The sequence below is a fragment of the Antechinus flavipes genome, chromosome 3 (genome assembly GCF_016432865.1).
Source record: "Antechinus flavipes isolate AdamAnt ecotype Samford, QLD, Australia chromosome 3, AdamAnt_v2, whole genome shotgun sequence".
Classification (NCBI taxonomy): domain Eukaryota; kingdom Metazoa; phylum Chordata; class Mammalia; order Dasyuromorphia; family Dasyuridae; genus Antechinus; species Antechinus flavipes.
The window spans coordinates 481,539,809-481,567,150 of NC_067400.1; the positions used below are offsets into that span (position 1 = coordinate 481,539,809).

At 35.8% G+C, this 27,342-nt stretch overlaps 1 protein-coding gene across 4 annotated transcripts; it reads left to right on the plus strand.

Moving 5' to 3' along the window:
* The first annotated feature begins 263 nt into the window (after positions 1 to 263).
* MSANTD2 (Myb/SANT DNA binding domain containing 2) lies at positions 264 to 27,342 on the plus strand. 4 transcript variants are annotated; one of them, XR_007952093.1, is made up of 5 exons: positions 310 to 896; positions 20,763 to 21,018; positions 22,426 to 22,486; positions 23,853 to 24,177; positions 26,015 to 26,110. XR_007952093.1 is itself a non-coding variant. In XM_051986767.1 (4 exons), the coding sequence occupies exons 1-4, from the start codon at positions 390 to 392 to the stop codon at positions 26,865 to 26,867; spliced, it is 1,677 nt and encodes a 558-aa protein (XP_051842727.1). In that variant the 5' UTR covers positions 355 to 389; the 3' UTR covers positions 26,868 to 27,342. The 4 variants fall into 4 exon arrangements, 2 of the variants coding, with proteins under 2 accessions (XP_051842728.1, XP_051842727.1); XM_051986767.1 differs by lacking the exon at positions 23,853 to 24,177 and having other exon boundaries at positions 355 to 896; positions 26,015 to 27,342; XR_007952094.1 differs by lacking the exons at positions 20,763 to 21,018; positions 22,426 to 22,486; positions 23,853 to 24,177; positions 26,015 to 26,110 and adding exons at positions 13,275 to 13,487; positions 16,582 to 16,948 and having other exon boundaries at positions 270 to 896.

Genomic DNA, 27,342 nt, shown 5'->3' on the forward strand with positions numbered 1-27,342 from the left:
CAGGACAGAGGCCCTTAGCATTAGAGGAGGGGTTGACTCCGAAAATCCTGTCCACCCCACAGCGCCCCAGGTACCGCCTTAGCCCACAGCCCTCTCCGGGCTCCGGGCTCCCGGCTCCCAGCTCCCAGCTCCCAGCTCCCCATCATCACTCTTCACATCCCTCCCCCGCCCACCGGCCAGGGAAGTCAGTTCTCTAGCCAGGTCGAGCTAGGAGAAGGTGTGTCCGCTCCCCGCCCCCAGCCCCAGTCCCTGCAGTAGGCGCGCGAGCGAAACCATCCAACCCGCCCGCCCGTGAGCTCCAAAGAGAACAGCGGGTAGCTCTCGAAATCGCGGAGACCGGATGTGGGGGCGCGTCACTTCCGGGCGGTGCAGCAGCGGCCGCTCGGAAGATGGCTGCGCCCTGTGGCTCGGAGCTGCCCACTGACTCGCCGCTGAAGATCCCGAAGATGGAGGTGATGTCCCCGGCCTCTCCGGGCGGAATGAGCGATGGGAACCCATCTCTATCCGACCCTTCCACTCCCAGCGGTGCCTCTCCGCTCGGACCCGGCAGCGCGGTTGGCTCGGGAGCAGCGACGGCGGGGGCTGGGGGACTGGGGCTGGGGGCCCGCAGCGCCGCCTCATCCTCCGTCTCCTTTTCCCCCGGCGGCGGTGGCGGGGCCGCCGCCGCTGCCGCCGCTGCCTGCCGGGGCATGTCGTGGACCCCGGCCGAGACCAACGCGCTGATAGCTGTGTGGGGCAACGAGCGGCTGGTGGAGGCGCGGTACCAGCAGCTGGAGGGAGCCGGCACGGTGTTCGGCAGCAAGGCCCCTGGGCCAGCCATGTACGAGCGCGTGTCCCGGGCCCTGGCCGAGCTGGGCTACGAGCGGACCCCGTCCCAGTGCCGGGAGCGCATCAAGGTAACCGGCCGCCCGGCCCGGGGCAGCGAACCTGATACACTGAGAGAAGGCGGGGAAGCCGGCCTCGGGGGGGCGGGGGCTGGGGCTGGGCTGTCCGCGGAGCTTCCCTCCGGGGCCGGGGGGCGGTTCGTATCCCCTCCGCCTTTTTCTTCTCCCTTTGGGGAGGGGACTTTTTTCCAGGGGGGCCGCCAGGCCTCTAGTCTTCTGGGTGTGAACTTAAATGTCCTTACCGCCGCCGCCCCCTTTCTCTTGCTAATTTGGATGCTCCAGCTCTTCGAAGTTGGTGTTTTTTTCATTGTGTGCTGAGCGGCGGTCCTCCGCGCTGCAGGCGCCTCTTTCCCTCCAGCTTCGGGGCCCCTCGCTTTGTTCCTTACAGTGGGGCTCCCAGGGTCGGAGGCGGGGTTGGGGAAAGGGAAAGGAGGGGGAAAATGATCTCCCACTCTGGGTTTCCCAGAGTGGCTGAGCCACATTCACAAAAAGAGCTCTCTAGGACTACTGGCCTTTGTGTCAGTTGCAGTACCTCCAACTTGAGCTGCCAGCGGGGCTAGTAGGATTCCAGATGCCTTGGAAAGAGCTGCTGGCAGCCCAATCTTGTATTGTTACCGTGGCAAGTTAGTGGGCACAATGACACCCAGACTTGGAATTTGGAAGGAATGTGGAGTGAGACTGTTGTTTCCCTTGGCTTGAGACTTAATAACATTTCAGATTAGGCCCCTTATGAAAGCTCTCCTTTTCCTCCAGTAGGTAGATACTGAGCTCTATTTGTAGTAATAGGCAAAAAGCTTCATAAGTTTTGAATTTCTACTTACATAGGCATTTTAACGTTTAAGTACTTTTAATCAGGATCAGAAATTTCATATTTTGTGAAGGTTGTTGGGGGTTTTAAATTTAATTTTATTTTTTACTAATTTGTAGTTTTTAAACCTGCGAGCTCCAAGTTTTCTTGATATTGAATTGTATTTTAGTTGAATAAGTTTGTGATTACAAATCTCTAGTGTCCACCAGAGTTAAGATTCAGATGAGGATCCATCTTCCCAGTCTTTCCCCAATGAAAGACTTTCTGTTAATTTCTAAGGATGGTATCTACTTTAACTCCAGGTTCAATAAAACACAACATTTGTGACTGAGACTGTTTCTCCCTAGTATATGGTTTTAAAATAGTAAAAGTCCTTTTTGGATTAGGGTCTTTTTGAAGGCTGCTCTTTGGATTTAGGAAAAATAATTTGGAAAATTTTGGCATGACCAAAAGCAAAGATATTTCAAATCTATCTAATACTGTTCTGAGACCCTGCCAATTACTTCTCTTATTCTAAAGTGATTTCATTCGTAGTGCCTTAGACTTTTTTTTTTTTTAATCTTTTACTTTAGTTCAGTAAAGCATTTGCTACCTCCTGGGCGCTGTGCTGGCTGCTGGGAATACAAAGATTAAAAGCAACACAATCCCTTCTCAACCCTCTAAGAATTTACTTTTTACTTTATCTGCCCCAGCTGAGCCCAAATAAATTGAGGGGGTGTGAAGTGGGGGAGGGGAAACCTGGGAATGAATTCGTAGGAAAATGTGAGGAAGTCACGTTATTTCTACTGTTTTGTAAGAAACTTGAGTTACTGTTTTTAAATTTAATGAAGAATAAGAAGTCTTTATCAGTATTTGATCCAGTCAGTTAATGGTCAAGGTCTTTGAAGTTAGAAATTTGAGGAGCTCCCTATTCTTGTTACATTTAACAGAAATAATCACTGATAATGATGTGCAATATACCATTTTTCTATTTAGGTTCTACTTGGGGATACACCCAGACCTTATAAAATATGATCTATCGGAATTCTTTTGTAACGGAATTCCAAGACTGAAAATTGTTAAGCATTCTGTACCATTAGAGAATCTACTGAACACGGGCAGCTCTATTCTAGATATATCCATAAAATAATCAAATATCATTTAGTCAATTTGCTTCACTGTTCCAGTCTGAAAGAGGAATTAATAAAAGAAATTACACAGTCTCATTAATGTGTTTTAAGAAGATAAGTTTATCCATGCAAATGAAAATGGCTCAGTTGTCCTCAAACTTCTCATGTCTAGGAGGTTATTTTAAAAAATACAAAACTTTTATATCTGTTTTAACACAATACTACATTCCTTTGCAGTTCTATTTTGAAGTCTTCAGTGTTTTGGAAGTGGTTCTAGGCAGGGGTCCTCAAACTTTTTAAATAGGGGGCCAGTTCACTGTCCCTCAGACTATTGGAGGACCGGACTATAGTAAAAACAAAAACTTTGTTTTGTGGGCCTTTAAATAAAGAAACTTCATAGCCCTGGGTAAGGGGGATAAACGTCCTTAGCTGCTGCATCTGGCCCGCGGGCTGTAGTTTGAGGATCCCTGGTAGAGACCTAGGTTAGTATAACACAAGTTCTTGTAGCTTCTGCCAATTGGAGCTGACTTTGGAATATGGGAGTGCTATGTGTGTATTGTCCTGGAAGTAGCCCAGCCAGATTCATCATTTTTTTAGTTACAGGATGATTAATTTTTTCAATCATAGAAATTCTTGAAGACCATCTACAAAACAGAAGGTTTGAGTTCTCTGTGGAGGAAGTTATACCTAAGGAAAACATTAATCCTTGTATTGAAAGTAATACAACTTCACTTGTAACTATTCTAAGTTGAAAAAGTATAGATAAACTGCCTCAATTAACTTGGTTTAAAAGAAAGGAAGGGAAAAGAGCTTAACTTTTGTATTTCAGTCAAAACAACCCAGACTTTATTGACTAAAGACTAGAAAGAGAACTTTCATAAGCTTGTGCTATAATTCTTAGAAGAACAGTAGTCATTTGTAAATTAGAAATAAAACATGTTGAATTGTACTACCTGAAAATTATTCAGAAATAAATTCATTAACTTTTAAAAAAAAATTCATTGATTTTTAAGGGGAGTGATATATTCTGCTTTTAAAAGGGTATTACAAGCAAATGACTTGCCACCAAATATGAAAAAAATAAAAGACTCCTTGCATTGATTAGAATTGTTGATTTAATTGATAACTTAATATCTGCTCAAAATTCTGAAGAAAAAGAAATTTGTGTAGGACAGGAAAAATTGGCCTAGTATAGTATCCATTCATAGCATGTCAAATTACTGTGCCTTGGAGAGGTTATTTTTCCAACCAACGTAACATCTATACCTTAGTTACGCAGAGTGAATTTGTTTGATAATATTTATCTCATCATACGAAATAAAGACATATGGAGTTGATCCCAGTTGGATGTGGCTAGTAGTAATTTTTGGTTTTTTTCTAACTAGCCCAGTATTAAACTTTAAGGACAGACACAGTTTTGATCTTGATGAAAATAGCTGGCTATTGCTGCATGATTTATTATATCTTATAATTATTATAATGATCTTTTAAAAATTATTATAAATTTAATTGTCACCAATACAAATGATTGAATAAATACAAGCATCTTATATGAAACTCATAGAATATTATTAAGTAGAGCCAAATGTATTAATACAATAAACCCACAAAAACAAGTCTTGCTTATGACCTTTTCCACTTCCATCTGAAGTTCCACTAGCTTTGTCTTCATCTTTTTATGACATTATAGTCATTTGTCGTTCTGGTAATCTTACTTTCCGTCATTTCAAGTAAATTTTTCCATATTTCCTTACATTCTTCAAATTTATCATTTACATAACATTTCACAACTTAACAAGATTTGACTTAATTATTTACTTCTGAAAAATATTTATTTGTCAAAAAGGTGAAAATGACTGTTTGGGGTGATCTACTCTTGAATTCTTTCTTGTGCTTGGCAAGAACATTTATTCACATCCATTTATTGAGTACTATGTATATATTTAAAACACTAGGTTCTCTGAGTGATACAAAGAAATATACTTGGATACTTAAGTGATTCCATGGGTTTCATTGATATGTATGCTTTCTTAAACTGTGAAGGTTGCAATGTATCCATCCTGTGCAGTTCTTGTCTATGATCTCATAGGACAGATCACAACAGATAAGCTTTCCAATCTTTCTCTAGATATGTAAATATTCTTTGTATAATACTGTATACATTATTATTGTATATAGTGTATAGTAGTAGACTATGCATTTGCAATCTAATGATTACAAGTAAATACTTGTAATTTGTAGCATGATTACAACCTATTTGGGAAGATAAGATATACATGAAAAAGATGAGTGACAGTACAAGTCAATGAATGCACAAGGTGTCTTAATACAGTGCATGATTTAAGTTCCAACAGAGGGAGTCTCACTAAAGGCTATTTTCAGAAAAGAAGGGAATGTCGCAGTTCATACTGTTAGCAGTTCTTGGTTTTGACACTTTACCCAAGCTTTGAATTTATAAAATCATTCACTATTGAGCCAGATGCTGTGTTCACACTTTCAGTCAGTTAATCTGATGCACTGCAAAACTCATTCTCAAGTCCCATGTTATTGGGCACTCTCCAAAAATTTGCCTCTTGGGAGTTGGCTTCAGGTCCATGAAACAGATGTGTACTTCTAGCTTGCCACAAAATGAATGCAAGGTGAATGTGTGACCTAAAAAACTTGTCTTTAATGGATCAATATTGTTTGCTTATTTAAGAATATGTTTAAAGATAATGGGTGGGGTTTCTCCTTACCACTAAAAATAATTCTTAATGATTATTTTTTGGATTAATTAAAATAATTATCATATCTAGAATAATTTTTATGATTCAGTAGATAAATTATTTTTTGCCTTAATTCTAGTTATAATTTCTTAACCATCCTTTTGAAAGAATAGTGGGAGTTTTTTGTTTGTTTTGTTTTAAATCAAAGAGCTGCTTAGGGCCAAAAGTTGTCTTGTCATTGAGCATCTTAATAGTATAATTTTCTTCATAGGTTCTACAAAAACTTTCTGCATTATGATGAAAAGTTTTCTACAAGCTGAATAGTGCTATCAAAGTATCTAGGATTTAATTAAATTGGTTATCTCTACTAAAATTTTTATCTATTCTATTTTATTATATCTGCAGATAATACCTGAAAGGATATTCACTCTCAGGTTTGCTGATGAGACTGAGAGCAGTGTAGGAAGTGCCCAGAACAGCTCATTTAAAATATTATCTTACACCTTTTAAAACATATCCTTGTGGAACCTTTTGAAACATATCAAGAGTTTTCCCTAGTTAGAAATAAATCGACTTGCAAACATATTTGTAAATAAATAGGATTCTGGGTTTGCTTTAAAAAATTTTTTTTAATGTGGTAGTACTAGTATGGTATAGAATTAAAATAGGGTTGTGTTCTATTTTCAGAAAGCCTAGTATACAAAAAATAAATTTGGGAAGGACATGGATTAGGGAAATATTTAAATTATAGAAATAGTTTTCCTTTTACAAAATGATTACTATAACTCCTTGTTTTGTATGGCAAATGCCTTTGAATCCTACAGAACCTTCTCACAATGTTTTTAAATACACAAAATAAAATACAAAGAATTATGAAGAAAATCAATTATCTTATAATACACTTATCTTAAAAACATCATGTATCTCAGGTTAAAATTGCTTGCTTTAAATAATGTACTTATCTAATTAAATTTAAAATCAGTTTATAAAAATTCATGTAATAATAATAATAGTCCTTCATTTTTTATAGCCTTTTATAATTTACAATGTTCTTTCATATATATATATATGAAATATTGGTTGGTCTTTACAATAATCTTTTTAGACTGAGTATTATTTCAATTTTTACACAAAGAAACTAAAACTAGGCTTTAGTGGTCACTGTTTGTCCAAGATCAGTTTTCAAGAAAATCTGTGGTATAAAATGAGTCTTACTTGAGCATAGAGATCTATCATAGTTTGAATGTCCTAATCTGTTGTATTTAGCAAAGTGGCGTTAGTTTGGGGCTTGAAGAAAATTTTCATTTTGGATCTGATTTTTAGACATTAATAAGAATGTGCAGTCCACCATGTTATATATAGAGATCACCATTTAGCAAGGAACTAGTATACAGTTTCCAACGTTAGGCTTAACTTTAAAAGTTCTGTAAAAATTGATCTGAAGATATCACTTGGAAACCAATCAACTCAATTTTGGAAGAGTAAATTATACAGGCTTCTTATTTCTCTTGTCAACCATATCCATTTCCTTAACACTTTCACAAGACAGTAATAATTGAAATTTATATCCAGTTAGATGTTGGCCAATATGTCATCACAATGATCTGTACTCAAACTTCATAGATTTCTTAGAGCAACATGAAAATTTTTTGAGTATAAGAAATGACTTTTCTCAATTAAAGATGCAAATGAAAACAAATACAAAAAAGAAAAATGTAAAATTCTTAAAAGCAAGAGTTTTGTATAACAGCTTTTAATTGGTTATCATATTTGCAGAGATGGTTTAATATCATCCACATAAGTTTCTACAATATAATTGCTGCAGGGATTTTTCTATCCTGTGGTAGAAATTTCTTTTAACTTTTCAATAACATCTTATTTTTCCAATTACATGTAAAGATAGTTTTCAACATTCATTTCTGCAAGATTTTGAGTTCCAAATTTTTTTCTCCCTCCTCCAAGCAATTTGATATAGATTATGCATATACAGTAATTTTAAGCATATTTCCATGTTTGTCATGTTGTGAAAGAAAAATCAGAACAAAAGGAAAAAAAAAAAGCCATGGGAAAGAAAAAGCAAACTAAAATAAAGATGAAAATAGTAAGCTTTGATTCTCATTCAATCTCTATAATTCTCTCTGGATGGGGATGGCATTTTCTATCCCAAGTCTATTGGAATTGTCTTGGATCATTGTATTGCTGAGAAGAACTGAGTCTGTTATAGTCGTTCAATACACAGTCTTGCCAATACTGTTTACAGTGTTCTCCTAGTTCTGCTCTCTTCACTCAGCATCACTTCATGTAAGTCTTATCCAGGCTTTTCTGAAATCAGTCTACTCATCATTTCTTATAAAACAATAGTATTCCAGTACTTTCGTATACCACAATTAATTCAGCCATTCCCTAAGTTATGTGCATTCACTTAATTTCCAGTTCCTTGTGTGATAAAAATTGTTTGCCAAAATGTTGACCTCTCCGGGTAAAGTTAAGGAGTTCCAGATTTGAAGTCAGAGGTTCCTGGGTTCAAAGTTCTACTCTACCTCTTACTATTAGAGTGATCTCTGGCTAATCACTTTCACTTTCTGAGCTTCAGTTTTTTTCTATAAAATGAGGAGAGGGATTGGATTGGATACTTAGTTGGTACTTTCCATCTCTAATCTCTAATATTTAATGCATTGATTCTAACTTGCTTGTTTTTTAGTTTAGATTGGTTTAGTTTTATCTCTGTTTCTTAAATTTGTTTTGTATTATCTGAATGACTGAAAAATGACTATTTCTTTACATTAGTAAAGTATTAGTGTAGTTTCCCCATTTGCAAATAAGAGTCCAATTCCCAATCTTGCAAAAACTTAGAGTAGTGCTATGCCGTATTTTTGCTTTCTAGAATTGGTTGTTATTGATTAGCTGACATTCCACTATTAAACATTTTAATGTTTATTTTTATCATTACATATTTTTATATATATATTTATAGCCCTTTGTGTAACAGTAGTGTATTTGAAACTGTGGAATGACACTGTTTGTTGGAACTGATCCTATAAAAAAAAGTTTTAAAAGTTATATTTTAAAAATTCATTGTAGTATTTATATTTATTTAACTCTTCTTCCCATTTCTCTGACTAAACCAAGTATTCTTTTAATTGATCTTAGTGTGATCAGGAAAAATTCATTTTGGTTAAAATTTAGTTTATTTCTAACATCTGCAGATTCTTTCCCTTCAAGAGAGGACTTGAATTGTGGTTCAAGAAGAATTGAAAAATGTTTTGTTCTGGATTTTGACCTTTCAGCTACCTACTTTGGTAATTGGTGGTGAAGTAAATAAGAGTATTGGGCCAGGAGTCAGGAAGACCTGAGTTCAACTCTGTGACCTTGGGCAAGTCATTTAATTTGGCAGATAGTAAGTGTTTAATAAATGTTTGCTGATTAATTGATTGACTTAACTCTTTTACCTCCTTTCCTTAAATTCGGTTCTTACTTGGAAGAATTGTTGAAGGCCAAATGTGCAAAAGTGCTTAGCACAATGCCTGGCACATGGTAGGAGCTATATAAATGCTTATTTTCCTTCTTTCCCTTCTTTTCTTCCTATTTTAAAATGTTAGTAATTCATATACATAATTTAGAACAGCTAACAGAATTTGAACTTTTTTTAAGAGAAGAGATTGGTTTTATATCAATATTTAGAAAATTCTTTGGACTAATCGTTATTTTTCTTAAAGCCAGAAGTTGATCTTTTATGGTTTTCGGGTACATCATGAAAAATCCCAGTTTTCTATGTTGAATTAAGATGATGTGTATTATTTATCTAGGGGCTATTTCTTTCTACTATGTAGTAAATTGCCACTGGGTTGTAGGCTAACTAGCAGCACCATCCTAGCTTCTTCCTATAAGTAAGCTTTGATCCTAACTTTATCTCTTACAATCTAGCAAGAGTAAGATGTGTATTTCTCTTTAGAATGCAAGTGACAAATGCAAAAGAAGGAGCACAAAGTGTTGTGGGATCAGATGAAGAGATCATGTGTAATAAGGGAGATGAGAATTGCCCTAGGTCTGCTACTTGTTACTTGTATTATCAAGTCATTTAACCTTTCTGAACTTTGCATCCTCATCTGTTAAAAAAAAAAATTTGGCAGTTGTGCTACATGTTCTCTAAGGTCTCTTTATCCTATGATCCTAAGACAAAGTGTTTGTATACTCTTCTTTTTGATCTATTTACCCAAGTCTTTAAAGTCTCCACATTCAATGTCAAGATCTTTGCATGAATTATGAAAAATAATTTCATTACAAATTATTTTTAATTCATGAATGGCAAATAGTGTTAGGGTCCCATGTGGCTACTATAAAAACCATAGACAAAATAAACTTGAAAATGAATAATTATGTAATTTAAATGAAAGAAGAAAAGTGACATTTATATTTTGGGTTAAAATTTCACTCTGACCAGTATTTGTTGTAAACCTTGTCTTTATAAGTTAAAAATTTCCATTTAGTTAATAACCAAGAAGTATTAAATACTACTGTAATGGTAGATCAGTGGTATTACATTTTTAGTTGCAGCTGACTATACTTAGCAGAAAATAAGAAGCACTTAAAATTTAATGCTCTCCTTTTCTATAATTGGAGTGTTTTAGATAGTGTCAGGTATGTTTTTAATTAGATATTAAGTTTAGAATAGGAGCATTAACATTTCTTTGGTTGAGTATTACTGACTTTTAGGGTGTATCAGCATACTTTTTAATATTTATATGAAGATTTAGCAACAGTGCTGAAAGTAGAGTGATATGGAAAATGATATAGGAATTTAAGGAAAAGTGGCAAAAGGCAAGTTTTAATTATTGACATAGCTACCTGTTAGTGATAACTTGTAAAATAGCTGAAATGTCCAACATATTTCAGATAGTTGACTACATCTGTTCTCAATGTATATGTATGTGATTGTTCAAGGATTTCATCTTCCAAAATAACTCTTTCTTTCCAAAGAATTCCTTAAATATTAACTCAAAATTGCAAATCAGATTGGGCTATGTACTTCACTGATGGTACTAAGTAGCTAAGAAATCAACTATTAACATATGTATGTTTGAAACATTAAGTTTATGGAATGTATATTTGCTTATTAATTACTGCATCATATATGTTTTGCTGGGTTCAATTAGAATGACAGTGCTGATATACATAAAGATATAAGGAATCATTGTGATAACTTTATAGCATCTCTAGCCTGCCCAGTTGTGATCTACTGCTGTATTCTTTCAATTTGATTATTTTTCTCCATCTTTTTCTACTGGAATCTCTGTTTTATTTGAAAATGTTGCATTAAGAAGGGCATACCCTAGTCCTACTCTTTTCTTTGTCCAATAATTTTCTTCTTTTTGTTGAAATTATATTTCATGATGCTTGAGTTTATGTATTTTTTTTCCCTAGCAAGTATTAAGGTAAACTACCTTTTCTTTCCCTTATTTTGTGCTTTGAAAGTATTGATGACATTCTCAAAAATATATATCATGACAGTATTTTCTTCCTTATAAAGCATCTAATAAGTCCATATTATAAGATCTTTGCAGGCATAATACAGTTGAAAGGCACAGAATTTAGAGTCAGAAGACCTAGATTTGAATCCCAGGTTTTCTATTTATTCCTTGTGTATGTGAGAGAGACCTTGGGCAAATTGCTTCATATTTCTGGGATTCTGTTTTCTTATCTAGAAAATGAAATTGGGATTAAATTAGGGGTTCGTAACCTGGGAACTCTCGCTGTGTGTGTGTGTGTGTGTGTGTGTGTGTGTGTGTGTGTGTGTGTGTAAGAAAATAAATTCCTTTCAAATTTTTTGTATTTCATTTTATGTCTTTTAAAAAACATTCTAAGAAAGGTTCTATAGGCTTCACCAGATCCCAAAAGGGATCTATGACAAAAAAAGGTTTAAGAATCACTTGATTAGATGAACTTTCAGTTCTATTGCTGTAGTCCTGTGACCATTGTTTCATTGAGGGACATCAGAAGTTGCAGTACAGTTCTGATAATCTGTTTCTTATCGCCTTAAAAATAATGACCACTTGTGATTAGCTCTTGAGACAACAGAGTTTATTATATTCTGTAGTAGTTAACATTTTCTTTTCCTCAAGGATTCTTTGAACAATCAGAACATAGACCTAATGAGTCCAGAAAACTGTACTAGTACCCAAATTAAAACAGCTAGCTCAGGAGGAGGATCAGGTTTTTTCTGGTTATCAAAACTAACTTTGGAGTCAGATGAACCAGATTCAAATCCTATTTCTGTTGCCTACTATTTATTACCTTGGAACATGTCATGTAATCTCCCTGAACCTCAGATTTCTCATCTGTAAAATAAGAGGAAAGGATTAGATGGCCTGGGAAGCCTCTTCAAACTGTAGATCTATGAGCTTGTCAAATCTTTCTCTTATGATGATTTTATGACACTTAAAGGAGTAAATGGATATCCAGGAGTAATGGGTATTACATCTCATTGAAGATTGTGGTGACAATTGAAAGAAAAATGTAGAAATAGATGCTGTAAGTGAACTTGCAGAGAGGCAGATTTAATCTTAGTATAAAAAAAAATTCTAAGTTAAAAACTTAGAATAAAAAACTGGGGATGCTTCTTCTTAGGTTTCTTAAAGATTTTAAGCAAAGACTTGTAGGAATTCTTGTAAAGGAGATTTTCAGTCATTTGTGAATTGGACTAGATGACTGAGGTCCTTTCCAACTCAGTGAATAAGACAGTAATTATGGTATGTATATTGCTTAACAATTTCACTTCTGAACAGTCCCTTAGAATTACTAAAGCTATAAATAAAGGAAACCTTTTGACAATGGTTATCTTTTTTCTATGTGACCTTATAAAACTCGAGTAGAAATCAGCTGATTTCCTTCATCTTTATAGTAAAGATAGCTATTTTATATTTTTTAATTCCTTAAGCCATATTTCAAATATAAGAAACAACTTAATTTGAATGACTGGGTTATTATGATTGTAGAAATCTTTCTTGCTTCAAGTAGAGATCAGATTACATGATCTCTTAAGTCTCTTCCAACTTTTAAATTCCATTATCCTATAGCCACATAACCATTCCTTACAGATTAACAACCTTGTTGAAATTAAAATGTAGTATTTCATTGATAAGGAAACCATTATCAGAGATTAGAGGTACTGTTTAAACAATCTTCCTTGTCACCATTTGCACTGAGTAAAAGAATGTTACTTTTTACATTTGTACCGACTTTTTATTACCTTTTCTGCTTCTGTTTTTCTTAGGAGATATTAGGAAACTCTTACCATCTCAGATTTTGTGTTGTAGTATGGCAGCAATAGTGTATATAGAAGAATAACAGTGAAAGATGCCCAATTTGAGTCTAGCCAGATAACAAACCAAGTTGACTGTAGTTAGTCCAAAAAAATTTTCTGCCAATGACTTTCAGTTCTTTTTTCTAGAAAAATTCTATTTCTTCCCTCTGTTAATCTTCCCTTTATTTAAAATTAACTTCTAAGGAATTTTTAAAAAATTCTCAAATATTTAAAGAGCTTTTGTTTTAATTCTAAGAATTTTTTTTAATCCAGTCATGATTTAACTATTAAACATTGTGTCATCTTTTAATACAAACCAAAGTCTTTTTGGGGAAGTGTCTACTTGATGTAATTGGAGCCTGTGTTGCAATCAGAAATTCTCTTATCCCTCTTCCTCCCCTGGAAAGGATTAAAAAAAATTATATTGTGAATTTGCATAGTAAAAGAGAAATTTGGCAACTCTTACAGCCTTTGCAGCTGCAAAATCCACCAGTTCCCAGACATCAACAGCCCACAAGAATTTATCTGGGAGACAACCCTGGCTCTCCCTCAGAGTGTGGAGGCCTGGGCAGCATGGCGATGGCGACCTTTGTGAAAGATATCAAGCCCAGGACTTAAGAACCTGAATCTCATCTTCATTGTGCTAGAGACAGGCCGAGTGACCAAGACAAAAGACATGAGGTGAGGATCTGCAAAGTAGCAGACAAAACAGGTAGCATCAATATATCTTTTTGGGATGATATTGACAACCTGATCCATCCAGGGGACATTATCCGACTCACCAAGGGGTATGCTTCAGTTTTAAAGGCTTTCTGACCCTCTACACTGGCCATGGGGGTGATGTTCAGAAGATTGGAGAATTCTGTATGGTTTATTCTGAGGGCCCCAACTTCAACAAGCCAGACCCTGAGTAGAGTGCCCAGCAGCTCAGCTCCCCAGCAAGATGATACAGAACGACAGCACTTCTGCCACTTCCCAGCCTCCAGCTGGCCTTCCTGCAGCCTCTCCAGCCTCTTAAGAGTCAGAATGGGAATGGCCTAACATCCCCCCTCCCCACTCTGGCTCAGGCAGTGATCCCCATCTACCCCATGTACCCCTTCACAGCACCTGAATCATTGCAAGTAAACCTAGCCACAGTCTGCTTTTGCTGGCACTCCAACCCCCTTCTCCAATCTTGTTAGCAACGGCAAAGAAATCCGGATGAGCAGCAAGAGATAGAGAGACCTTTCCTTCTCCCTCACCGAGGACAAACCTCTTATATGTCTCCCCACTAAGAACAAAGACTGACTTTTTGGGAGCTAGCTGTGTATATGGTGGTATACTTTAGCCCTGAACATTCTGGGATAATATATGAGGGGATGGTATTCTTCCCTCTTATTTCTTAAACTGAGCTCCCTTGCTCAAGTGAGAATAATATGTCTCTCTTTCCTTCACTCTGAGCATTCTAAACCTCATCTACCATTTCTAAAAATCAAATTTGGAAAGAACTTCAGTATGTGTGATAAAGGGAACTGACTTCTGCCCTCCCCTAATAAATATTTCCACCTTCAGAGTGAACATGGAATTTAGGTGGCTTTGATTAAATTTACTTATATACTCCTCACCTATTCTTCTGACCATATCCAATCTTTGCTTATCACTCCTTAAATTACTTGTCTAAATGGACAGATATAATTTTCTACAGCGATTCCATATCACTAAGATTAATATCCTATTTGTCATACTGAAATTGGAAGACAGATTAAGGTTTTATCATTGTAACTGCTTAGAAAGGTAGACAAAATATATTTAAATTTGCTTATCACTGGAAATGAAAATGTGAGATTACTATGCATTATATGAATATTCTTATAGGTAATTTATCCAAAATAAGAATTGAATATTGAAGTCAGATAATTGATGACAATCACAAAGCTATATAATGAATCAATTTGGCAATAACATTTAATTGGTGCAACAGGAAAAAAATTCTTGTCCAGTAGATCTATACCTCTAAATTATGAAAATGTTTTGCATTAAATCCTAGTATGCACTTCTGCTTGTTAAATTTCTTTTTGGTTCTGCCAGAGAACAAGAGAATTTTGGCTGTTTGTCCCTATATGCCATTCATTCTGAGCAGTTAGTTGATGGGGTTCAGTATGAAAATAGAACCCAAAATAACTCAAAATTTAGAATCCCCCATGAGAACTGTGATATTTGTTACAAAGGAGGTTACTATGTAGACCTATTGTGTCTCTTACTCACATAGCTAAACTGTTTTCTATTACAAAGTAGTAATTAAGGTGATTTAGAAAGGGAAAAGGAAGAGCCAATAATAGTCTGTTGCTTTAGTCACACACACACACACACACACACACACTCTTACATTTTAGTCAATAACTTGACATGTTATATTAGGTGGTCAAAGACTCCAGAATTATAATTATTTTTCTTTGTAATGCAGTTTTATGATCAAATAAATGACAAAATGGTATAAAGGTGATTGTCAGCATCACAATATTATAGAAATAAATACATTGAAAACAAAGGGGAGCAGAGCAAAACTTGGGATCTTAGTAACTCTTTTGCAAGAATGGATAGAATTTGATGTTGTGTTGCTGATAGGTAGACCTCAAAAAAATGTATGAAGTAAATTGCCAGAAGTTGTGCTCTGTATTTTTATCATCTTTCTTGCCCATTTTGAAATAAGTTTGTTTTCCCTTAACAGTTGTTAATTGAAACTTTCTTCTGATAACTTTGCTGATCACACTGAGAAAATGTGATGAAGAACATTTTAGTATGACCTAAAATAATAAAGATTTTTTAAAAAATAATTCTTGAAAACAACTGGCAGCAGTTAATTTTTACCTCCTTTTGGAAGGATTCTCACTTGTAGTTTTTATGAATGAGGATATGGGATAGTTTTATCCGCTGGTGTTATTAGAAAGCAGTGACCTTGGTCCAAAGATAGAGAAATAATCTAAAAAAGGACATGTGATTTGGTGCGTTTAAGAGTTACAGCTATTTTAGCCATAGGTTTTTCTTTGGTTCTTAGAAAACGAATTTCTGGATACTTTCCCCACAGTTGATTTTGTTCCCCCTATTCTAATCATTTGGCCAAAAAAAGGAAATCACATGGATAATTTTCAATTGGCAAAGGATTTAAGATAAAGTATATCTAATCCCCATCTAGTATGAATAGTTCTGTAGCTACCATTGAAAGTTTATTTTGCTACTTGGTTTTTTAATTTTAATTTTTTAATTGTGTTTCCTACTATTACAATTCAGCTTTCTTTCCTGCAATATGACTTTATTTTTCATCTGATTTCTGACACGTGATCATGCCAAGTGTCTTTCAAACAACACATTTACCTATGTGGACTATTGTGGCCCATTTTTTCTACTTCTTATTGGATATTCTGTTTCACCTATAACCATTTCTCATAGATCAGTGGTTCTGTCATAATTCTTTTCTGATTATATGTAAAATGGGGCAAACTTTGAGGAGATGATTGTGCTGATAGAAATTGGTGACATTCTACCCTGCTTTATGAATTTGCTTAATTCCTTTTATGCTGTGGCAGTTTTGGGAAGAATTTATTTCTTTTCACTTCCTGAAAATCTAGGATTTTAGGAGATATGAGGGAAAGAGACCCACTCCTACCCCAAAAGTATCTTGTATAATGTCAGGGAGGGCTGTGATGAAACCACTGCCCTACTTGTAGATCTTATTTTTCCAAGCTTTTCATTATTTTATTTGCCCTTTTCTGAACTCTACAATTTCCCTCTCTTGTAGCTGGTGCGATGCCCAGAACTGAATGCTGTGCTCCAGCTGTTGCCTCACCGGTGCTGAATAGAGAGGAAGAGCCACCTTCATAGCTTACATGTGATTCCTCTGCTTATACAACCCAATACTGGATTTACTTATTTTGGCAAGAGAGTTGCATTGTGCACTGTATTTAATGTTTCGTGTACTGTAACCCTGGGTCTTTCTCTGCATTGCTACTGTTAAACCCAAATCCTGCCAATCTCAGTTCCTGCCTCTGTTTACTCCTCAGATAGACTGCTTTGCATTCATCCCCAATGAATGTCATCTTCTTATTCTTTCATTTTCTTTTCTTTTAATCTTAAAATTGGCCAAAAAAATTAACTGTGTTCTATAAGTTGTCAGTCATCTTTTTCTCCCTACTTTGGTAGTGGGGCATTTTTCAAATCTTTTCTTTGATTCTCGCCTTTTTTTTAATCCTCAAATAATTGGCATGGTGGACTTCAATAAGAGTTCACTTGCCATTTCTTCTAAACTCAATACTGAAGCACTCACACCTGTATGATTTGGTCATCTGATCAAATTGGTATTTTAGTGCTCATATAGCTGTAATTTAAAAAAAAAAAAAAAAAAAAAACCTTGTTCAAGATATAAGATAATATGTGACTTAATTTTTCTTATGAGAACAATCATATGTATATATATCTATATGTAGATATAGATATATATTTAGTTTTCTATGAAAATATCTGGTAATAAGTAACTCCACTGACTACTCCACTTTGAATATTTTCTGTAGCCTAGAAAAGTAAATCCTCCAATAAGTTTAAGTAAATTTTCTTCCCCTAAATTTTAATTTACTTAAAAATTTTTTTCTGAATCTAAGTTCCTTTGACTTTGAGGTGGGATAAAAAAGAGAAGGGAAAAAAGAAATATCTCTTCTTAATAGCTGAAATTATTTTCCTAAGAAAGGCCAGAATGAGTTTCTTGCCAGATATGGCTTGTCAGCAAATGAGAGATGAAACTTCTGATAATCATCAGGGTTCCCTTTCCTAGATTCTGGAGTGTTGTAATTTGGTGTCAGGACTTAGACTAGGGGATTTCCCCATATTCTTTTGTACATATGGTACATAGTTTTTATATTATTTCCCTTAAGTAATCTTTCTTAGTTAGAAAGGTCTGCTTTTTTTCTGGTCAGGTATATTGAGACATGTAGGAATCTGCCTCCTATTTATCTACCACAAATCCCCTAAGTTAGTTGTATCATAATGTTTCTCAGAGAGTTAGACAAACATTTCTCAGTTATGTTTCCTTCAAGTCTGGAGACATGATCTATCTTGATGAACATGCCTTACATATGTTATATGAAAAATATGAAATCTTCTTGGTTCTTGGGTCCATGCTGGAGATCAGCAAGGCACTTCTGCTTTAAATGTTTCTTGAAATATGTACTTTTCTTGAGAGAACTGAAGCCAAATTTACCTGAAAGCAGTCTGGTTCAATGGACAGAATACCAGCCATAGAATCAGAAGACCTTGGTTCAAATCCTGTCTCTGATGCTTGCTACTTATATGCCCTTTGGTCACTTAATCTCCCTGGGCCTTAGTTTCTTCATTTGTAAATGAGGGGGTTGGAATAAATGGCCTCTGAGTTCTAGTTCTAGATCTATATTTCTAACTAGTTTTAACATTATTCTTTTATATATCAAATTCCTAATGTGATATTTGCTTACTCAGATCTTCAACAATGGAATCGAATATTTCTTTCCTACATTAGCTATTACAAGTAGGTTTATAGCAATAATTATTAGTCCCTCTTGAGTAAAAGAAACCAAGTCATCAGGCTAATATTCCTAAAACAGATCTGGGACTTCTCAACCATTGTGTAACTACTAGACTTTACTACTTTCTTCATGCACATTACATAGGCCTCATGAAATTTCAAGTTTAGCTGACTATAATTTAGTGGTTACACAGATGGTAAAAGAGCCTGTTTTGTGGTTTCCCACCATGCTTGGTATCAGAGATTGGTGGTTTTTCTTTGGTCTGTATTATTTCCTAGTGGGTTTGATGTGGCTAAGTTACCTTTCTTTAGAGAGATGATTTTAGCCTTATTCCTTGATTTCCCAAATTGTTATCAGTTATAATTCAGGCTGGGATATTTTATGTAGTGAATTTTTTCTCTGGGTAACTTGAAAGAATTGAGCAGCGACATCATTTCTATCTCCATTTATGGCCTCGGAGGGTGAAAGGAGCATGGTTGGGAATCTCCATTTATGGCCCTAGTTGGGCTGGATGGGGTGTGGGCGGGTGGGAGATGTTAAGGGTTTTTTGGAGGCAAGAACAAAATATTGTAAGATTTAAAAAAAAAAAAAACTTGGCTGGGGTCGCTTGCAATTCAAATTCTAATCTTTATAAGGAGGGCAGAGTTCATTGGGGTACGGGAATATTTTGAGGTTTGAATGAGAGAAACTTTGAAGGTACTTGTCTTCTTTGATTAAAAAGCTTGCTTATTGATCATTTTCCAAATCCAGATTTCTAACACTAATTCTGGGCAGATTTGGAGCCTAAAATGCTCATTAAGAAGGTTGTGTGGAAGGGGATTGTTGTACCCCTGGTTTAAAAAAGAAAAAAAAAGACTTTAAGAAATATTACCAACAATTTTAATTCTTTGAATGGTTCATTTGAGACACCAAAAGAGAATGTGAAGAAGGTTGAATTAATTAGGGAAGTGATTATGCAGAGAATACAATGGGTAGCATTTAGGATGGACTCTGCAGTTCATCATCTTTATCATTCTTTTATACTTACCATTGTTCATTCTGTATGTTTAGCTTCAAGTGACACATTTTGGAATAAAATGTAAAATCATTGTTTTAATAGTACTGGAGGCCTTAAAAAGGTTATCAAGAGTTTTTGATGGAATAGATAATGTATTGACTTATAGGATTTAACGTTATATCTAAAGAAGAAATTTACATTCATACTAATGCCTCCAAATTAATTCTGAAATGAACCAGCTATGCATAGTTGAATGCAAAAGTACTTGGAATTCATCTGGGAATAAGAGGTGGGGGTGGGGGTGAAGAGAGATGGCATTGTCTGTTGGGCAAACTGCTCATGCAGTTAAACATAAGGAAACAGAATGGATGTTGAAAAGTTACACTTGGGGAGGGAGTAGGAATCTAGCTAACTAGATTTGGAATTTGGTATCAGGTCTTTATTTTATCCTTTAAAATAACATATCTTAGGATGTGCTACTCAATAACATATCTTAGAGTATATCACTTGGTTACAGAAAATGGTATTGATAATCAGAAATGAATGAAGACCATACAAATAACAGTTCCTGTGCAACAGTAACTTTAATGTATCTGTGTATTTGTATAACATTTTTAATATATAATAATTTAATAGGAAAGGAAATAAAATATATTCCCTTCCAACCCACTTTCTTAAAAAAAAAAAAAAAGAGGTAATTATGTACCTTTATTTGTTCATTTTAGTTGACAATCTGGGTCTTAAGAGTAGATTTGTAGTATATTAGGTTCTTATTAGATCAAGGTTAGGATATTATTTCTTGATAATTGATATGTTAGATTGAGAATTTGGAGTATTATTGATTTGACCTCTATTTTAAATTTCAGCAGCTTCCCAAGAGACAGAATGAGTTAGTAAGGAATACAGACTATGTAAGTAATATATTTTACTAGCTAATTAGTTTAGGCAATTGTTTTTTTACCTGTATTCCTCCTTAATTTAGAATAAGGAAGGTTGTATTCTTTGCTTTGGGGAATCCTCTTTTCTGTCCTCCCTTCCCTCACCTTTTTCCAAATTCTGGGCACAATAGCAGCTGTACTCTCTCTTCTGTGGCAGGTGTGCATCCTATTGGCTGGCTGGTACTTCTTGGTTGTTTTTTTAATGGGGGAGGAGGGATAAAATGTGTGTATCGGGGACATGCTATGATGTAATGTTTCTTGTTTTATAATGGATAATTAACTGCAAAACTGTTGTTTGAATTGTAATGTGTTTGAGTTATTGCTGAATATAGTATTTTTCTAATATAATGAATGAAAATGAAATTTAGCATTCCTATAACAATGTGTCTGTGTTTGTCTGTTTGTGTCTGTTTAATAGTAATTAATATCTGTGGTCCATACCTGGAAGAGGAAGTACAGATTTAAAGGAATAACAAAAGACTTTGTGTCTTAGACCCTTCGCAGGTGTTACAGTCGGGTGAAAGAACATGGTGTTGGGAAAAGAAAGAGCAGTTACACATTTGAACAGTTGGAACAGGTGTTTGGTCAGGGAGGATGGGATGCTCAGCCCTGCCAGCCTGTACTTATTAACAGTAGTGGCTTGTACCAGGAGCTGGAGTCAGATGGCAGCACTATGGAGGATTATTCACAGGAGGACTGGGGAAACCACAGTCAGGATCTACATGGCTATCCAACAGATCAGGAATTGGGTAAGAGAGCCATTATCTACCCTTATGTGCATACTGCTATAGATAATCCAGGACTATATCCTGGTACCATTCCCACTTGGCACTAGGCGGTAATTACCTTTTGTAGGCAGATTTCTTATAGCATGGTTTTTCTATTGATATTTAAGATATCAGCAAGATTATTGATATGAAAGTCTTTTGAATTCAGAGCAATTTACTTTTTAATGTAATATATGGTGTCTGTATCCTATAATTCCCGAGTTTATTGGCTATTTCCATATTGTTTGGTTTTATTATTTTTTTCATCATTTGGACAAAATACTGACATTTTGATTGCCCTTTTTGGTTTTTAAACTTAAATATGGATGAAGGTCCCTGTCAGGCTTCAACCTGGTTGAACAAAAAAGATAGAGTTCTTCAATTTATCTTGAAAAAGTCCTAAAAAGAATGATTTCCTCAAAAATCTAGATCCATTGAGCCTGATCAAGAGATTTTTTTTAAACATTTAACTCTGTGATCATTATTTTATGAAAAAGTCCCTTTGCAGTCACTATATCAACTAAGTTTTATGAAAGTAACTCATACTTTGGCCAAAATCCTGTTACCTCATGTAGAGATAATTAAGAAATCCCTATGAAATGTATCTAGAGCTATTCATACTTTTGTAATAAACTTAGCATGAACTCCTTAGCAGATAAAATCTAAATACAATATATAAAATCCTAATGGCAGAAAAGAACTGGATGACAAAAGCAAGAGTTGGATGCTGATCTAAAATTAGTATTTCAAAATGATACTGTATTTTAAGATAAAAAAATGTTCAAATGTTGAATGAGGAAGAAAAAAATAATGCTAAATGCAGGAAAGGGTCTTCATATAGTAGGAAAGGGAAAAAAATAATATACTTAAATAGCAGAAAGTATTTAACCATGTTTTATTTTTGAAGTGCATTAATAAAGGCTAAATTATTTTAGTGTCCTGCGACTTGTTTTATTCTGATAGGTTAATTCACTAAAACCTTTGAAAAAATTATACATTTAAGGAAGTTTTTTTAATATTGGAGAAATAATTGCTTTGAAAAATTTACATGGAAAATCTAAGTTGAACAGAATTGTTTTCATTCTTGTGGTTTTAAAATCATGTTCATAGTGAAATGAAACTTTAATCTCCTAGCTAGAAATCCATTGGTGACCTTGAAGAATCATGTACATGTAGAGCTGGTTTCTGATCGTGCATATAAATGTGTGCATCTCATTATTTGGGAGATATATTTATAAATCTGGCATTGAACTACAACAGTATTTGACACTAGAATTAAGGCCTAGCAATTGAAAATATGGAATCAACAGTAAAGATAGTTACAAATCTGCATAAATGTATGTCGTGGCTTAGCAATATGTAATTCATTTTCAAAATTTTGCCTTTCAGATGAAATGCCTGTCACAAAGAGAACATTAAAAATAAAACAAGAGTCTTCTGAAGAAGCACAGTAAGTAGCTGTTTCACCTTGCCACAAAGTGCATTTCCCTAGGGATGGGAACATTGGGAGAAATTTAGGAACTTGTAATTATACATGTGTGCAAAATCATAGCCATACCACTAAAAAAGCACATTTATTCATCTCTTGACTTGCTCCATAATGTTATCCCTAGAAGTCATCTTCAAATGCTGAGAATTTTACATCTGAGAAGGAGAAATTCATTATTAAATAAAAAGGTGTGTGTATGTGTCTGTTAGAGTGTGTGGGTGTGAAATACTTTGCTGTTTAAACAGATTCAGAAATAAAGCAGAAGGGTCTTAAGGCTAGATGGAAAAGTTGTGGGACAAAAAGTACTCAATTCTTCTTTTACATCTTAAGTTGCATTTTGTGTAGCCAGATGTCCTACTTCCTTAGTTAGGAAGCAAAGAAAGCAATTAATAGAAAGGAGAATGAAAAATGTTAGGAGCCAGGGCCTTTTGATTATGGCCCAACGACCTAATTTTTTCCCCAAGAGCCTGGTATTTTCTGTTATGTTAAATATTTAAACTCTCTGGGATCTCAGTAACATGTAAGTGATTTATTCTTTTTAATGCTTTTAAATGCTGTGTTAAGCCTAATTATTGTTGAGAAAAAGTGAAGAGACGAAATTATGGGCAAATACAAGTTCCCAACCTGTAATCTTGACATCATCTGAGAAGACGGTGGGAAGAAGTGGAGAGAAAGTGGCAAGAAGAAATTGCTGCGGTAGTGATCAGTGTAGTGAAGAGAGACTAGGTGCTTTCTTTGGAATCTCCCTTTTCCCCTCCCTTTGACAGCTGCCCTATTTTGACTTAAAACAATCCCTCTGGGACCAGAACATTAATCACTAGGTCTGATGCTATAGCTGGGGGTGGGTAGTAGAAATTTGAGCTAAGAATCTTGAGCAGCCTTAAGAATCCTGTCACTAGATATCTTCAGGTAGATGCTAGATGACCATTTGGCAGGTATATTATAGAGGGCTTTTATTTTTCCTTAAGAATTATTAGACTTTTTAGATATTTTTACTAGATAGGTCTTTTGAATCACTTCCAAGTCTAAGATCCTATTATTTTGACCAGTTATGATTAACATTTTAAAGAACTGTTCAAAAAATTCCAATAGAGTGAGGACAAATAATTTCAAACTCAAACTAAGTTTGGAACTATCCCTTGACTAAATTTAGATCTCATCTTTTATGACTATGGAACTAAAGTGTCCCAAAAGAAGGGAAACACTTTAATTTTACAATTTTTAAAGTTAAGTTTAACAAGTTCTTAGTCCATCCTTCCCCATACCCCACCCCACTCCCAAAAAAGCCATTGGCTCTTTCACTAAAATGTCCCACCTCTCCCTTTAGCCACCAGAGATCTACAGGGGAGGCCCTGCAGTTGGTGTAACTGGGGCTGAATTCAAACTGCACAGAATCGGTGCCACCAACCTCAAACCACCTGAACTTTTCCCGTTGTTGGAACTCCGGAGTCCAGGAAAAACGACAAACAGATCGCAGGGACTCTTTGAATAACTCTGGGTCTAGCTCCCCGTTTGTGCTCCATAGCTCCGAAGAGCTGATGTGAGCCATAGGAGCTCCAAGCTGAGATCAGATCAGCAGGGCAGGAAACTGACCGGCTCTGCAGAGATCTCCAAGCTGTGCCGCCTCCTCTCTCCAGTTCACACCCCACACGGTGAGAGATTTGAAGAGGTTCCTCTCAGGGTACTCACTCTGCAGTGCAGGGGTCTCTCCAGAACTGTTCCCTGCAGTGTCTTAACTGTAGCATTACTGATGGTGTAGGGCTGTGACAATGCTGAACAAATTATCTTCATTTGTGTAGCTGTACTAAACATAGGAGGGCTTAACCAGGTTAGCTATCATGAATCAGAGAAAATATGCCATCCAAAGATGATGCTACCCTGCCCACCATAAAATATATAAATATATATATATATATATATATATATATTCTTTTAAGTTATTTTTCACTGAGAGGAAGGGCTTTATGTTAAGCCATTCATACTGTGTTGCTTGGTCCTCCTTGTGACTGGATAAAATTTCATTTGGAAGATAACTGGCTGAGATCAGGGATTTGCAAAACTGGTCATGGAATGGTTTTTCTCTTTTCAAAGCTAATTTGCCCATTCAGAAATAGAATCCTGGACCTTGGCCTTGAGAGCACCAAGAATTATAAAAATAGACATTATTGGATGCTTACTATTTTCCAGCATAAATATAAAAGAATAGATGTTATTTTTTTTAACAAAGCAGCAAATTAATCTAGAAGGGTCATTTCATCTTCTGGGAACTATGTAAGACAAAAGGACCTTCACACTGAACGTCTCTGACACCCAGAGGAAGATGATGCAATTTATGAACTCTTTATCAAACAAAAGAGAAAGGGGTAGGAGAACAGATTTGACATGTGATCATGTGTAGTCTGGGAAAGATACATATGGATGTCCCTCAAAGAGTGTTCAGCCTGATAGGAATGTCTCAGAAGGCCACAATTCTCTCTCCTCTTCCTCCAAAGAGCTGCTACTAAATCAGGAGTGTGCATCTTTACTCTTCGCTTTTGTTTGACTGTGTGTGAGTGTGTTAGTTCAGCATATTGCAGATTTAATCTACAATTAATATATAGTGATTCCTATAGAAGGGTAAATCAGAATAATTCTGATGCATTACATTAAAACAAAGGTCTTAGCTACTGCTATAAATGAGACCAGCCAAGAAAAGAATTCAACTAACTACTTTTCAACCTTGATCAACCCTGCATTTTTGCAACTCCAAGTTGAACAAATGTGAAACGAGAATTTCCAAGTTTTTTCTTTTTTGTTTTGTGTATTAAAGCACTTTCTTCATTGCTGCTTTCTTTTCCCAGGACAATATTAGTTTATATTTTCTGCTGTGTTCCAACACTCTTTAATCTTACTTCTAATGTCTATTTTTGTTAGGATTAATGGCTTCGATTGAATGTAAGTCTTTGCCATATAAATTCATTCTTATGGCTTAATGCTGTGCTAAGTCAACTTAACAGTGGTATTAGTAAGACACTGAGATGGTGATGTATTTTAAATCATTTTTGAAAAAGCAAGAAGACACTGATCTTGTTTTATGTCTGTTTTTGGTCCAATTATTTGAATAGGTCCCATGGCAGGTGTAGGCCTCGTAAGTTTGGTTTAATGTATCAGAAATACCAGGTTTGGACTATGGTGATTTTTTTAAGTGGTATAAGATATGTTTTCAAAACCAGTATTTTTCAGCTTCACTCAGGAATGGAAGCTCATAAAGCTCACTATTGACTTTACATTATTGATAGGTACTTTTTGATATCTTTGTGATTCCTGAAATGTGAATGTCTGATTTTTTCAAAAAATATTTTATTAAATTGTACAATTAATGACTAGAGAGATGATTGAAGTCTGCTTCCTTTAATTCCCCAAAGAGTAAATTTTTCTCAGACCTCTCTTATAGGAAAATTGTGCTACTGTGATCCTCTGTCCACCTGAATTTTTTTTTTTTCTTTTTAGGAAGCGTGACATTATGCAAAATATTGTGCAGATTTTGGAATCAGTACAGTTAAAATGGGAACTGTTTCAGAGCTGGACAGACTTTTCCAGGCTCCATCTTTCTAACAAACTCGCCATTTTTGGCATTGGCTACAACACTCGTTGGAAAGAGGATATCCGTTACCACTATGCTGAAATCAGCTCCCAGGTGCCTCTTGGCAAGCGTCTTCGGGAGTACTTCAATTCAGAGAAACCTGAAGGCCGGATCATTATGACACGAGTACAGAAAATGAACTGGAAAAATGTTTATTATAAATTCTTAGAAATCACAATTAGTGAAGCCAGATGCCTAGAGTTGCACATGGAGATTGACTGGATACCTATTGCCCACTCCAAGCCAACTGGTGGGAACGTTGTTCAATATTTATTGCCAGGGGGCATTCCCAAAAGCCCAGGCCTTTATGCTATTGGCTATGAAGAATGTATTGAAAGGGCACTTTCACCACACTTGGAACGCCGTACCCAGGACATAGGAAAGGAAGCCCGAGGAGACACAGAGACTCTTTCATCACAGGCCTCTTTACAGGTGGACATGGAGTCCACCCGCATTATCTATTGCTACCTTGGGATTGCTGAGGTTCGGACTCTGCAGCAATGTTTGTTTTTACATTTCCAAGCAAACACCAAAACCTTCAGTAAAGATTGGGTTGGTATCAATGGTTTTTTGTCTCAGAACTGCATTGTAGAACCTGGTGTGTCCCCTAAGTCCATCTATATCAAATTTGTGGAAGTAGAAAGGGACTTTCTTTCCGCTGGCTCTTTAGTGGAGTGCCTGGAAAAAGCCATTGGATACCCCTTAAAATTTAACAACTGATTTCCATCCTTCATAAGGATTTGGGTTTTTGTCTCCCTTTCCTCCCCTTATCTGCCTCTCCCATATACCCACTGCCATCGGACTCTTCATGGAAATTGTCTTTCCACAGTTGGGCCAGTACAACTTTAAAGGAATCAAAGTAGACTTCAAGAAAGAAGCAACAAAACCACTCCTGAAAAATGCTTATTCTGAGCAAACGAGACACAATGGACTTGCAGGGTGGGTCAGCTGGTTTTGTTTTTTTGTTTGTTTGTTTTTTTAAAACAAAAATTTTTTAAATATGGATTTTAGAGCCCTGATATAAACAACTGTAGGTACATTCCACATTGGACTGAACTTATACTTTTGAGTTTCATATGAAATTGAAAAACTGTATTTTTTTCACAATGTTTCATTTTTACACATCTCTCTATGTCTCTATATAAGTGTTATTTACAGCCCTGAATAAATAAGCAATAGATAATGGCAAGTTAAA

Coding starts and splice junctions, on each gene's coding strand:
- MSANTD2 (XM_051986767.1), top strand. CDS start 390: ATGGCTGCGCCCTGTGGCTCGGAGCTGCCCACTGACTCGCCGCTGAAG. Junction 897..20,762: donor AGTGCCGGGAGCGCATCAAG/GTAACCGGCCGC, acceptor TTTGTGTCTTAG/ACCCTTCGCAGGTGTTACAG. Junction 22,487..26,014: donor GAGTCTTCTGAAGAAGCACA/GTAAGTAGCTGT, acceptor TTTTCTTTTTAG/GAAGCGTGACATTATGCAAA.